Consider the following 15145-nt stretch of genomic DNA (forward strand, 5'->3'; position numbering starts at 1 on the left):
TTTATCTGTTGTATATGGGAAACACCACATACTTAAAGAGGCCGTGTGTGGAGGAGAACAATCCAACAGTCATGTGTCAGTTTTGTTGTGGCTTCACATACATATGATGTTTCCATGATACAATTTTTCAGGTAATTTGTTTCATCGCATTGCCAAAGATTGAAGAAAAGTTTCCTACCCTTTTTTGTGTGTGAAGACAATGCCCCTTTAAAGTAACTGGAGTCCCAATAACACTTGGATAAATAACTCTAAAATGGGTTTGATTATATAGTTCATTGCCATCTCACAAGGTTCATAATTCTTGGAAATTATTTACCTTGTATTATACTTAAAAATGTAGTATTTTATTTTTACATTAGGCAAGACCAGCAACCTACCTATTCCAAATAATTCTGTAGCATTTATGTCTTCCCCTCCAGCCATTAGACTCATTTCTGTGGCAGCAGTCTTGAAAGTGTCTTCAATTCCTTGGAAAGGGAGGGAGGGGAGAAAGAAAGGGTTTTAAACATTTATTGAAATACTTAAAGAGGAAGAAAAGAAAGAAAGACTTGCATTTCTATAGCACCTTTCATAACCTCAGGACGACCCAAAGTGCTTTACAGCCTTTTGAAGTGTAGTCACTGTTGTAATGTAGGAAGCGCAGCAGCTAACTTGCACACAGCAAGCTCTCACAAACAGCAATGTGATAATGACCAGATAATCTATTTTTAGTGATGTTGATTGAGGGATATTGGCCAGGACACCAGGGATAACTCCACTGCTCTTCTTCAAAATAGTACCATGGGATCTTTTACGACCACTTGAGAGAGAGAGAAGACAGGTCCTCAGTTTAACGTCTCAGCCAAAAGACAGCACCTCCTACATTGCAGCACTCCCTCACTACTGCACAGTGAGTGTCAGCCTAGATTTTTGTGCTCTAGTCTCTGGAGTGGGGCTTAAATCCACAACCTTCTGACTCAGAGGCAAGAGTGCTACCAACTGAGCCACGGTTGACACTGGAAGAGTGCATTAAAGCCTGAATTATTGTGCCTGGCCTGAAGAATAAGATTGGTAACTTCACCAGCCAGAGATTGGGGGTTCAAGTCTCAAAGCTCTCGATCAGTAGCATCAATTGGTGGTTTTCCCAGTTCGTTCGCTGGTCACAAAGTGGTGGATTTGATGACAGTAAAGTGCTCTGCTTTTGGAATGGGCAGGGGGGGAACTTTGCCATCTAATCCAACCCCACACGCATTGCTGTAGAAAATTAGCTGAAGGGGCTGTTGAAAGATGAAAATTCACGAGGAAAGTTGTGTTAATTAAAAGTCTTGAATTATTTTAGTAATCAATAGGTCCCAATTCAGACTGCTCTGCCTGTACTGTGTTTGGCTCGACATGGTGGGATATAGCCAATACTGTTTTCACTGAAGCAAAGAGAACACAAATTCCAAGTGGATTTTGGTAATGCTCATGCTAAAAGACTCCATCTTCTCATTAGTTGCATCAGTCTGAAAGAAGAAAGAACTTGCATTTATATAGAGTGCCTTTCATGACGTCCCAAAGTGCTTTACGATCAATGAAGTACTTTGGAAGTGTAGTCACTGTTGAAATGTGGGAAATGCAGCTGCCAAATTGTGCACAGCAAGCTCCCACAAACAGCAATGAGATAAATGGCCAGATAATCTGTTTTAGTGGTGTTAGTTGAGAGATAAATGTTGGCCAGGACTCCGGGGAGATCAACTTCCCTGCTCTAAACTGAAGTGGCAGCCTGGATTACGTGCTCAAGTCTCTGAAGTGGAGCTTATACCCACAACCTTCTGACTCAGAGGTGAGAGTGCTACCACACAACCAAGGCTTCTTACATCTTAGTTGGAATAAATGGTAATACTTAATTAAATGACATTTTTAGTTAGAAATTGAAGTTCACAAAATGTTTTAATGCATTTAAATAGTAAGCCATTACGGATGTTTGGCTTGCAATAGTTTTTGATGGATATTCACATCCAATTAGGAAAGATTCCTCAGTATAATGACACATTCTAGGTGTAATCTTCAGTACAGTACAAATTGAACAGTGGCTCTGCTTTTAAATACAAAACTATCCACAAACATGACCATTAAACTGTCGACTATTAATAATGTCTTATAATTATAATTATGGAATTATACAAGTTTCATAAAATTTTAGTAATTGAATTAACAAAACTGATATGTTGAAAATTGTTTGTATAAGTAATAACCATGCTGGAAAACTATGTTTTGAGGGCACCGGCAATAGAAAGGAAAGCCTAATGTCAGATATAAAAATTGCATCAACTATCTATAATTTAGTATTTAAACACCGTGAAAAGCTTAAAAGTTCTGTGAGTTCTATAAGAAGAAAATTAGTAACTCGTACATATTTTCAAAGTCGTAATAATGATTTGGCCACCAGAGTTTCGCTTTGAACCTCTTACAGAAACTTTAATTGGTAGAGTATAAAAAAGGTTACTTAGTAATTAGTTAGAAAGTCCTTAAAGGAGAACTAGAACTAAATTACTGAGTTTGAGGTGTGCAATGTATGCTGTGTATCTGGTGATGGAAACTGCAATCCGCCCTACCAGCTCCTTCAAAATTTGGGCTTCTCCAACGAGAATATATTTTTGAATTTTTTTTAAGTATAATATGTGATGCTCTTTCTATGCTATTTCCAATCTGGAATATAAAGGATAAATCTGGGGAGGCTCCGTGCCATTGGAAAAATCTTGCACGGAACCAGGGCATATCGGAAATTCAGGAGTACGCAGGCTGTAATTTTCTATCCGCTGATTCCGAAGGACAGAAAGTGATGGGCAGCACGCCTGCAGTTTTCCAATATGCACCCACTGTGGTGATAACCTTCCAGCAGAGCAAAATTTACCCTAATCCATCAGGGATAACTTCCCCATCCAATAGCAAATTACTGCGGAAGCTGGAAATCTGAAATAACAGCAGAAAATGCTGGAAACACTCAGCAGGTCAGGCAGCATCTGTGGAGAGAGAAACAGAGTTAACGTTTCAGGTCGATGACGGATGCTGCCTGACCTGCTGAGTGGTTCCAGCATTTTCTGTTGTTATTAGGGATAACTTCGCACTGGGCGAATGAGCATAAGGCATTGCCACCAGCAGAAATCTGTGGGAGCCATTCATTTGAATATGTTAATTCAGCACCATTGGGGAACCAAGTGTCCCTTTGCCTGAAAGTACAGTTCATGGCAATGGTGGAGTTACACTGCAACATCCAGCCCAGCGTTGCAAGCTTGACGTGGAGGGCCGGTGTAGAAATAAAACTAAATTGCAGATTGTGATGGACACACACTGCCCTAATCCCTGCCCCACTGGGTACAACACTCCAGCTATGTGTGAAATGAATTTTTCATTAAGAAATGTACAAGTCAATGCTTGGAGCCATGTGGAGGGCTACTTTGAGGTGGTTTTAAAAGCATTCCTGAACTAACAGCAGAAAATCAGGAGCAGGTGGCAATTACTGCTGACCCACTCCCAATTCCTTAAAATAGCCACAGGAAATGGTCTGTGGATAGTGACAACTTGCCACCTTCTCCTAACAGGGCAGTAAGCTCACTGTCCACATAAAGAGTACAAAGGATTTATTTTTTAAATTTGGGTCTACTCTTTGCAGTTTTGCTTTGAGTTAAACAAGCACGCATGAAATGATTTCCAGTTTCATTGGCTCCTCCCACCAGACACCGTGTCCCATAAACACCACCTTCTCCAGAACGCACAATAATGGCAAGTGACTTCCACTTAACCCCTGAATTACACCTGTGGAAAAAAAGAGGTACCAATTGTAGAACTGCAAGATCACATTGCTTTGGAAAGCCTTCAATTCCAGAGAAGCTATGGCACTGCTTTTTTTTTAATCACTCATGCTCCAAATTAATTGTTGGAAACTTGGGCAAGAACTCAGATTAGACACAAAAGAGGGTAATTTTGACTTTGTGCGATAGTGTAAAATGGGTGACGGTGAATCAACAGTTCATTATACACATCTCTCCTTATTTTTAAGCTTATGCTTATCCAAGGTGAAGGCTACCAAATCATAGAATGAGAGAAGTGTGGGGATATGTTACTGGATTAATAATCCAGAGGCCTGGACTAATGATCCAGAGACATGAGTTCAAATCTTACCACGGCAGCTAGGGAATTTAAATTCAGTTAATTAAATAAATCTGGAATAAAAAGCTAGTATCCATGAAACTATCAGATTGTCTGGTTCACTAATGTCCTTTAGGGAAGGATATCTGCCATCCTTACCTGGTCTGGCCTATATGTGACTCCAGACCCACATCAATGTGGTTGATTCTTAACTGCTTTTAAAACGGCAAAGGCACACCCAGCTCAGTCGACCCTGCAAAGTCCTCCTCACTAACATCTGGGGACTTGTGCCAAAATTGGGAGAGCTGTCCCACAGACTAGTCAAGCAACAGCCTGATATACTCATACTCAAAGAATCATACCTTTCAGCCAATGTCCCAGACCCCTCCATCACCATCCCTGGGTATGTCCTGTCCCACTGGCCCATCAGAGGAGGTAGCACAGTGGTATACAGTCGGGAAGGAAACCTCCTGCTGATACCACCTACCGCCCTCCCTCAGCTGATGAAACCGTACTCTTCCACGTTGAACACCACTTGAAAGAAGCACTGAGGATAGCAAGGGCACAGAATGTACTCTGGGTAGGGGACTTCAATGTCCATCATCAATTTTGGCTCGGTAGCACCACTACTGACCGAGCCCTGAGCCCTGAAGGACATAGCTGCCAGTTTGGGCCTGCGGCAGGTGGTGAGAGAACCAACACGAGGGCAAAACCTACTTGACCTCATTCTCACCAAACTATCTGTCGCAGACGCATCTGTCCATGACAACATTGGTAGAAGTCCTTGTGGAGACGAAGTCCCGTCTTCACACTGAGGGCACCCTCCATCGTATTGTGTGGCACTACAACCGTGTTAAATGGGATAGATTCAGAACAGATCTAGCAGCTCAAAACTGGGCATCCATGAGGCGCTGTGGACCATCAGCAGCAGCAGAATTGTATTCCACCACAATCTGTAACCTGGCATATCCCTCACTCTACCATTACCATCAAGCCAGGGGACCAACCCTGGTTTAATGAGGAGTGCAGAAGAGCATGCCAGGAGTACCCAAAAATGAGGCGCCAACCTGGGGATGCTGCAGCACAAGGCTACATGCACGCTAAACAGCGGAAGCACCATGCTATAGACAGAGCTAAGCGATCCCACAAACAATGGATCAGATCAAAGCTCTGCAGTCCTGCCACATCCAGTCGTGAATGATGGTGGACAATTAAACAACTAACAGGAGCAGGAGGCTCCATGAATATCCCCATCCTCAGTGATGGCGGAGCCCAGCATGTGAGTGCACAAGACAAGGCTGAAGCGTTTGCAACCATCTTCAGCCAGAAGTGCTGAGTGGATGATCTATATTGGCCTCCTCCTGAGGGCCCCACCATCACAGAAGCCAGTCTTCAGCCAATTTCATTCACTCCACGTGATATCAAGAAACAGCTGAGTGCACTGGATACAGCAAGGGCTATGGGCCCAGACAACATCTCGGCTGTTGTGCTGAAGACTTGTGCTCCAGAACTAGCCCCACTTCCAGCCAAGCTGTTCCTGTACAGTTACAACACTGGCATCTATCTGACAATGTGGAAAAATGCTCAGGTATGTCCTGTCCACAAAAAGCAGGACAATTACCGCCCCATCAGCCTACTCGCAATCTTCAGCAAAGTGATGGAAGGTGTCGTCAACAGTGCCATCAAGCGGCACTTACTCACCAATAACCTGCTCACCGATGCTCAGTTTGGGTTCCGCCAGGACCATTCGGCCCCAGACCTCATTACAGCCTTGGTCCAAACATGGACAAAAGAGCTGAATTCCAGAGGTGAGGTGAGAGTGACTGCCCTCAACATCAAGGCAACATTTGACCGAGTATGGCACCAAGGAGCCCTAGTAAAATTGAAGTCAATGGGAATCAGGAGAAATCTCTGCACTGCTGGCGTCATAACTAGCACAAAGGAAGATGGATGAGTGTTGGAGGTCAATCATCTCAGCCCCAGGACATCGCTGCAGGAGTTCCTCAGGGCAGTGTCCTGGGCCCAACCATCTTCAGCTGCTTCATCAATGACCTTCCCTCCATCATAAGGTCAGAAGTGAAGATGAATTGCAAAGTGTTCAGTTGCATTCGCAACTCATCAGATAATGAAGCAGTCCATGCCCACATGCAGCAAGACCTGGACGACATGCAGGCTTGGGCTGATAAGTGGCAAGTAACATTCGCACCACACAAGTGCCAGGCAATGACTATCTCCAATAAGCGAGAGTCTAACCGCCACCCCATGACATTCAATGGCATTACCATCGCTGAATCCCCCACCATCAACATCCTGGGGTTCACCATTGACCAGAGACTTAACTGGACCAGCCACATAAATACTGTGGCTACAAGAGCAGGTCAGAGGCTTGATGTTTTGTGGGAAGTGTCTCACCTCCTGACTCCCCAAAGCCTTTCCACCATCTACAAGGCACAAGTCAGGAGTGTGATGGAATACTCTCCACTTGCCTGGATGAGTGCAGCTCCAACAACACTCAAGAAGCTCGACACCATCCAAGACAAAGCAACCCGCTTGATTGGCACCCCATCCACCACCTTAAACATTCACTCCCTCCACCACCGGCGCACCGTGGCTGCAGTGTGTGCCATCTACAAGATGCAGTGCAGCAACTCGCCAAGGCTCCTTCGACAACACCTCCCAAACCCACGACCTCTTCCACCTAGAAGGACAAGCGCAGCAGGCACATGGGAAAACCATCACCTGCAAGATCCCCTCCAAGTCACATACCATCCTGACTTGGAAATATATCGCCGTTCCTTCATCGTCGCTGGGTCAAAATCCTGGAACTCCCTCCCTAACAGCACTGTGGGAGTACCTTCACCACACGGACTGCAGCAGTTTAAGTCAGCGGCTCACCACCACCTTCTCGAGGGCAATTGGGGATGGGCAATAAATGTGGGCACCTTGCCAGCGACGCCCACATCCCAGGAACTAATTAAAAAAATTAACGACTTTTAGCTAGGAATACTTCATTCACAATGGTGATAAAATATCACTGGAATGCCACTGTTAGCATCAGCTCACATTAGGTCATACAGTCTTCTGTACTGTGCACTTTTTCAAAGCCAACAAGTTGAATAGATCCAATAGGTTTAGCTCCCATGTGATGCATGGTTTTTACAGTAGAAGCTGCAGCCTCTAGGCAGCTTATATATGTGACTCCTGACATTAGCGGACGGGCCAGAAATAACAGATGGTCCAGGTAATCCTGGTCGCTCAATAAGAACATAAGAAATAGGAGCAGGAGTAGGCCAATCGGCCCCTCGAGCCTGCTCCACCATTCAATAAGAGCATGGCTGATCTGATCCTAACCTCAAATCTACCATCACTCTACATCCCTCCCGAACCCATGTAATCTCCTGGGAGAGGCAAAAAACCAGATAAAAAACCCAATGGCCAATTTGGGAGAAAAAAATCTGGGAAATTCCTCTCCGACCTCAAACTCGTCCAGGAGATCACTGTCCCTATATTTTCTACAGTACTTACCTTCTGTAAAAAGTGATCTCCACCCCAGCCAGGAGCAGGAATAGAACCATCTCCTGAAATCTAACACAGAATTAGAACACAAGAAGTAGGAGCAGAACCAGGCTACACGGCCCCTGGTCCCGCTCCGTTACCCACAGGGCCATGACCGTTCCGAACATAGACTCATGTCCAATTTCCTGCCCGCTCCCCGTAACCCCTAATTCCCTTTACTTCTAAGAAACTGTCTATTTCTGTTTTAAATTTATTTAATTATGTAGCTTCCACAGCTTTCTGGGGCAGCAAATTCCACAGACCTACTACCCTCTGAGTGAAGAAGTTTCTCCTCATCTCAGTTTTGAAAGAGCAGCCTCAGTTTTGAAAGAGCAGCCCCTTATTCTAAGATTATGCCCCCTAGTTCTAGTTTCACCCATCATTGGGAACATCCTCACCACATCCACCCGATCAAGCCCCTTCACAATCTTATATGTTTCAATAAGATCGCCTCTCATTCTTCTGAACTCCAATGAGTAGAGTCCCAATCTACTCAACCTCTCCTCATATGTCCACCCCCTCATCCCCGGGATTAACCGAGTGAACCTTCTTTGTACTGACTCGAGAGCAAGTATGTCTTTTCTTAAGTATGGACACCAAAACTGTATGCAGTATTCCAGGTGCGGTCTCACTAATACCTTGTACAACTGCAACAATACCTCCCTATTTTTATATTCTATCCCCCTAGCAATAAAAGCCAACATTCCATTGGCCTTCTTGATCACTTGCTGCACCTGCATACTAACTTTTTGAGTTTCGTGCACCAGGACCCCCAGATCCCTTTGTACTACAGTACTTTCCAGTTTCTTGTCATTAAGATAATAACTTGCTCTATGATTTTTCCTGCCAAAGTGCATAACCTCACACTTTCCAGTATTGTATTCCATCTGCCAAATCTCTGCCCACTTACTTAGCCTGTCTATGTCCCTTTGCAGGTTTTTTATGTCCTCCTCACTCACTACTTTCCTTCCCATCTTTGTATCATCTGCAAACTTTGATATGTTACATTCGGTCCCCTCCTCCAAATCGTTAATATAGATTGTAAAGAGTTGGGGACCCAGCACTGACCCCTGCGGAACACCACTAGTTACTGATTGCCAGTCTGAGAATGAACCATTTATCCCAACTCTCTGCTTTCTGTTAGATAGCCAATCCTCCACCCATGCCAGAATATTACCCCCAATCCCATGATTTTTTATCTTGAGCAATAATCTTTTGTGTGGCACCTTGTCAAATGCCTTTTGGAAGTCTAAATACACTACGTCCACTGGTTCCCCTTTATCCACCCTGTATGTTACTTCCTCAAAGAACTCAAGCAAATTTGTCAGACATGACTTCCCCTTCATAAAACCATGCTGACTTTGTCCTATTAAATTATGTTTATCCAAATGTCCCGTTACTGTCTCCTTAATAATGGACTCTAAAATTTTACCAACCGCAGATGTTAGGCTAACAGGTCTATAGTTTCCAGCCTTCTGCCTACTACCCTTTTTAAATAAGGGTGTTACATTAGCAGTTTTCCAATCTGCCGGGACCTTTGCCGAGTCCAGGGAGTTTTGGAAAATTATTACCAATGCATCCACAATCCCTACCGCCACTTCCCTTAAGACCCTAGGATGTAAGCCATCAGGTCCAGGGGATTTATCCGCCTTGAATCCCATTATTTTACCAAGTACCACTTCCCTAGAGCCCCCTGTTTGTCCAGTGTTGGGATATTCTTAGTGTCCTCTACCGTAAAGACTGACACAAAATAATTGTTCAGCGTTTTTGCCATCTCCATGTTTCCCACCATTAATTTCCCGGTCTCATCCTCTAAGGGACCAACATTTACTTTAGCCACCCTTTTTCTTTTTATATAACGATAGAAACTTTTGCTATCTGTTTTTATATTTTTTGCTAATTTACTTTCAGAATCTATCTTCCCTTTCTTAATCAATCTTTTAGTTATTTTTTGCTGTCTTTTAAAGACTTCCCAATCTTCTATCCTCCCACTAGATTTGGCTACCTTATATGCCCTTGTTTTTAGTCGGATACTATCCTTAATTACTTTACTTAGCCACGGATGGCTATCTTTTCTTTTACACCCTTTTTTCCTCAATGGAATATATTTTTTTTGGAAGTTGTAAAATAACTCCTTAAATGTACACCACTGATCATGTACCGTCTTACCCTTTAATCTATTTTCCCAGTCCACTCTAATCAATTCCGCTCTCATACCTTCATAGTCTCCTTTATTCAAGCTCAGCACGCTTGTTTGAGATCCAACCTTCTCACCCTCTAATTGAATATGGAATTCAACCATGTTATGGTCACTCATTCCAAGGGAATCCTTTACTAGGACATTTTTAATTAATCCTGTCTCATTACACAGGACCAAATCTACGGTTGCTTGCCCCCTGGTCGGTTCAGTTACATACTGCTCAAGAAACCCATCCCTAATACACTCAATGAACTCATCCTCAAGGCTGCCCTGCCCAATTTGATTTGTCCAGTTAATATGATCGTTAAAATCCCCCATAATTATAGCTGTTCCCTTATTACAAGCCTCAACTATTTCCTGATTAATACTCCATCCAACAGAGTTGCAACTGTTTGGAGGCCTATAGACTACGCCCACTAGTGTTTTTTCCCCTTATTATTCCGCATCTCCACCCAAACTGTTTCACTATCCTGATCCTTTGACCCAATATAATTTCTCTGTATTACAGTGATTCCTTCCTTTATTAACATAGCCACCCCACCTCCCCTTCCTTCCTGCCTGTCCTTCCTGATTGTTAAATAACCTGGTATATTTCATTCCCAGTCATGGTCACCCTGCAGCCATGTTTCTGTAATGGCCACAAGATCATACCCATATGTAGTTATTTGTGCCGTTAACTCGTCCATTTTGTTACGAATGCTACTAGGGATTTAATACAAACAATTATTGTCCTATTTCAGATCCCTATTAATAACACATACATAATAACATAAGAATTAGGGGCAGGAGTAGGCCATACGGCCCCTCGAGCCTGCTCCGCCATTCAATAAGATCATGGCTGATCTTTGACCTCAACTCCACTTTCCTGCCCGATCCCAATATCCCTTGATTCTGGGGGACAAGCCAGTAAGGAAAGATCAGTGCAAACATGTGACTGCGATAGTTTTCTCCACCAATGACCATTTCAATTCCGACCAGGCTATTAAAATAGTTTAGCCCTTAATCCAACGATAGGCCACTCTCTGTAGATTGAACAGGTTCACCTGGATGCGAGTTGGGTAGCAGAGGTCATAAACCCATTCTCTGACTGATTTGGTTGTTAGGCAATCGCAGCCAAGAGCCTTGTTTATCTGAAGAGTACGTTTCTAGTGTGGAAATGGTATTAAGTCTATATAGATATGCTCTTCCTAATGAAAATCCTGGCAAATCAGTAACAGCGCTGTGAACACAATATCTGAAAAGTATCTTCCTTGTCCTAGGCAGATGTGGAAAACTGTTTGGGGGTGAATTTCCAGTGCATAATCAGGGCAAGTAAATTTTTGTGGCAGGAAAGTGGAGCAGGAGAAGTTTCTGCCAGTTTTCCACCATTAAATCACTTCCCTCAAGTTTCCTCACACTCAGTCCCAACTGCCTTATTTAAATATATGGTAATCAGGGCCAATGGCGCTGCGGTGGAGTTAGCTGAGAGTCAAGTGAGTGAGCCAAGCAGTAATCTTTCCTTAACAACAGAAGACACTGGAAAAACTCAGCAGGCCAGGCAACATCCATGGAGAGAGAAATAGAGTCAATGTTTCAGGTCGAAACCCTTCTTCAGAACTGAGAAAAAAAAGGCAAGAAATGAAACAGATTAAAAGGCCAGTTTGGGGGCTGGGAAATGGGGGAGGGGATGAAAGAACAAAAGGGAAGTGAAGAGACATTAAGAGGTATTCAAGACGAGATGAGATGGTAATATCACAGGTAAAGAGACAAAAGACGGCTCTAGATGAAGTGTGAAATGCGCTGGCAGAATGAGAGACAGCTGCCATGTGGGAGAGAAAAAGGAAAAGGCACAAACCAAAGGTGCGGATAAAAAATATATAGAAATATAATAGGGGCCGAGGTTATGACCTGAAATTGTTGAACTCGATATTGAGTCCGGAAGGCTGTAAAGTGCCCAATCGGAAGATGAGGTTGTTCTTTCATCCCCTCCCCTATTTCCCAGCCCCCAAACTGGCATTTTAATCTGTTTCATTTCCTGCCTTATTTTTCTCAGTTCTGAAGAAGGATTTCGACCTGAAACGTTAACTCTGTTTCTCTCTCCACGGATGCTGCCTGGCCTGCTGAGTTTTTCCAGCGTCTTCTGTTGTTATTTTGGATTTCCAGCATCCGCAGTATTTTGCTATCGTATTAGTGATCTTTCCTTACCTGCTTGTCCCCTAGTTTGCTGCTGCAGTGTTCAGCCACAACTGTCTTTTTAAAGGCTGCACTTGAATTTCCATGTACCCCAGCAGATTACATAGAATATACAGCACAGAAACAAGCCATTCGGCCCAACAGGTCCATGCCGGCGTTTATGCTCCACACAAACCTCCTCCCATCCTTCCTCATCTAACTCTATCAGCATAACCCTCTATTCCCTTCTACCTCATGTGCTTCCCCTTAAATGCATCTATACTATTCACCTCAACTACTCAATCTCTCCTCATGGAACAGCGCGTTCTACATACCATTCTCTGGGTAAAGCAGTTTCTTCTGAATTCCTTATTTGATTTCTTGGTGACTATCTTATATTGATGGCCTCTAGTTTTGCTCTTTCCTACAAGTGGAAATATTCTCTCTCTGTCTACTCTGTCAAATTTTGCCCGTTTCCACCAATCACTACTCCAATGGATATACAAATGAGCATATCCAGGAAACCCTTGGGCAAATACCTCTCAGCCATGGCTCAGTTGGTAGTACTCGTGCCTCCGAGTCAGAAGGTTGTGGCTTTAACTCCCGTTCCAGAGACATGAGCACAAAATCTAGGCAGACACTCCAGTGCAGGCCTCGAATGCCCTCTCAGGTGGACGTAAAATAAACCATTGCACTATTTTGAAAAAGAGCAGGGGGGTTCTCCCCGGTGTCCTGGCCAATATTTATCCTTCAACCAACATCACTAAAAAAAATATCTGGTCTTTATCACATTGCTGTTTGTGGGAGTTTGCTGTGCGCAAATTGGCTGCCGTGTTTCCTACATTACAACAGTGACTACACTTCAAAAGTACTCCATTGGCTGTAAAGTGCTTTGGGATGTCATGAGGTCGTGAAAGGCGCTATAGAAATGCAAGTCTTTCTTTTCTTTCTCTCCTGACGAACATAAAACTTTTTCTATTGATGTAACTGTGGTGCAAATCACTACAAGAAAATTCATTTCTTTATGCTTAGTTTGAAAGATTTTGCGATGAAGCTCCTGATTCCAGTTGGATGGTGATGGTTGTGATTTTATACCATAAAAAGAAAGACTTGCATTTATATAGCGCCTTTCACAGCCTCAGGACATCCCAAAACACTTTAAGCCAGTGAAGTACTTTTTTTTAAGTGAAGTCACATATAGGAAACACGGCAGCCAATTTGTGCACAGCAAGCTCCCACAAACAGCAATGTGATAACACTACGGTTGGTCTGGCTTCTACATTTGAATATCCTAAATTAAAAGTTTAAGAAATACCATGTAAAAAAAATCAATCATTGCCAGTAATTTTTGTGGGAACTCCCATGGAAATGCTACCCCACTATTTCAGAGGTCATCACAAAGTGCATCCACTTGCCATTGTTGAATTCACCATGTAAAGAGGAAACCCTTCAGTAAAGAATATGTTCTTTCTTGGAGCCAAGCTGTCAGATGGAAGCTCTGGGAACAGTTGTACCAGATTGATTTCTCCAGTTGAGATGAGAGGGCTGTTCCATGAGGAGAGATTGAGTAGAAAGGGCCTATACTCTGTAGTTTAGAAGAATGAGAGGTGATCTCATTGAAACATATAAGATTCTGAGAGGGCTTGACAGGCTGTTTTCCCTGGCTGGAGAGTCTAGAACTAGGCAACGTAGTCTCAGGATAAGAGGTCGGCCATTTAAGACCAAGATGAGGAGAAATTTCTTCACTCAGAGGATTGTGAATCTTTGGAATTCTCTACCCCAGAGGGCTGCTATGCTCACTCGATGAGTATATTCAAGACTGAGAGTGATAGATTTTTGGACTCTACCGGAATCAAGGGATATGGGGATCGGGCGGGAAGGTGGAGTTGAGGTCGAAGATCATCCATGATCTTACTGAATGAAAGAGCAGGCTTGAGTGGCAAGACTGGCAGCTCAATATTCCGGGGTATAGAATCTTCAGGCGAGACGGGGGGGGGGGGGGGGTAAGAGGAGGGGGTGTCGCAATATTAATTAAGGAGTCAATTACTGCTGTAAGGAGGGATGATATATTAACAGGTTCCTCTAATGAGGCCATATGGGTTGAACTTAAAAACAAAAAAGGGGGCAAGCACTTTGCTGGGAGTGTACTATAGGCCCCCAAACAGTCAGGGGGAGATAGAGGAACAGATATGTAGGCAAATCTCAGAGAAGTGTGCAAATAATAGGGTAATAATAGTGGGGGATTTCAACTTCCCCAATATTAACTGGGATAGTCAGAGTGTAAAAGGCTTAGAGGGTGCAGAATTCTTAAAGTGCATCCAGGAGAGCTTTTTGAGCCAGCATGTAGAAAGTCCTACAAGAGAGGGGGCGGTACTGGACCTAATTCTAGGGAATGTGGCCGGGCAAGTGGTAGAAGTGTTAGTAGGTGAGCACTTTGGTGACAGTGACCATAATTCGGTGAGATTTAAGGTAGTCATGGAAAAGGACAAGGATGGACCGGAAATAAAGGTTCTAAATTGGGGGAAGGCCGATTTTAATAGGATAAGGCAGGATCTGGCCAATGTGGACTGGGATCAGCTACTTGAAGGAAAATGCACATCGGAGCAATGGGAGTCTTTCAGAAAGGAAATTGAGAGAGTACAATGGCAACATGTTCCCGTAAAGGTCAAGGGTGGGACCAACAAGCCCAGGGAACCTTGGATGTCAAGGAATATACGAGAATGGATTAGGAAAAAAAGGGGGGCTTTTGGCAGATACAAAGGATTAAAGACAGAGGAAGCCCTAGAGGAGTAAAAAGTGCAGAGGGATACTTAAAAAAGAAATTAGGAGAGCGAGGAGGGGCCATGAAATAACACTGGCAAGCAAAATAAAGGAAAATCCTAAGGTGTTTTATAAGTATATTAAGGGCAAGAGGATAACTAGGGAAAGAGTAGGGCCCATTAGGGACCACAGTGGCAAGCTGTGTGTAGAGCCAGAAGATGTAGGTGGGGTTTTAAATGAATTTTTTGCATCTGTGTTCACCATGGAGAAGGACGATGTGGACATAGAAATTGGGCAGGAGAACTGTGATATACTTGAACATATTAGCATCGAGGGGGAGGAGGTACTAGCGGTTTTAGCAGGCTTAAA

The 15145-nt window shown here is 43.5% G+C and overlaps 1 protein-coding gene across 2 annotated transcripts in view; it reads right to left on the reverse strand.

Annotated features, from left to right (window-relative positions):
• ism1 (isthmin 1) overlaps nucleotides 1-15145 on the reverse strand; it is a 105676-nt gene that overhangs the window by 2017 nt on the left and 88514 nt on the right. For both annotated transcript variants that reach the window (XM_085981657.1, XM_085981658.1), the window contains exon 5: nucleotides 378-467. In XM_085981657.1, the coding sequence (XP_085837783.1) occupies nucleotides 378-467 (90 nt within the window). The remainder of the gene's footprint in view (nucleotides 1-377; nucleotides 468-15145) is intronic.

This window comes from Somniosus microcephalus, chromosome 3 (assembly GCF_052327205.1).
Source record: "Somniosus microcephalus isolate GS21.2 chromosome 3, FLI_Smic_1.0, whole genome shotgun sequence".
In the NCBI taxonomy this organism is placed as follows: domain Eukaryota; kingdom Metazoa; phylum Chordata; class Chondrichthyes; order Squaliformes; family Somniosidae; genus Somniosus; species Somniosus microcephalus.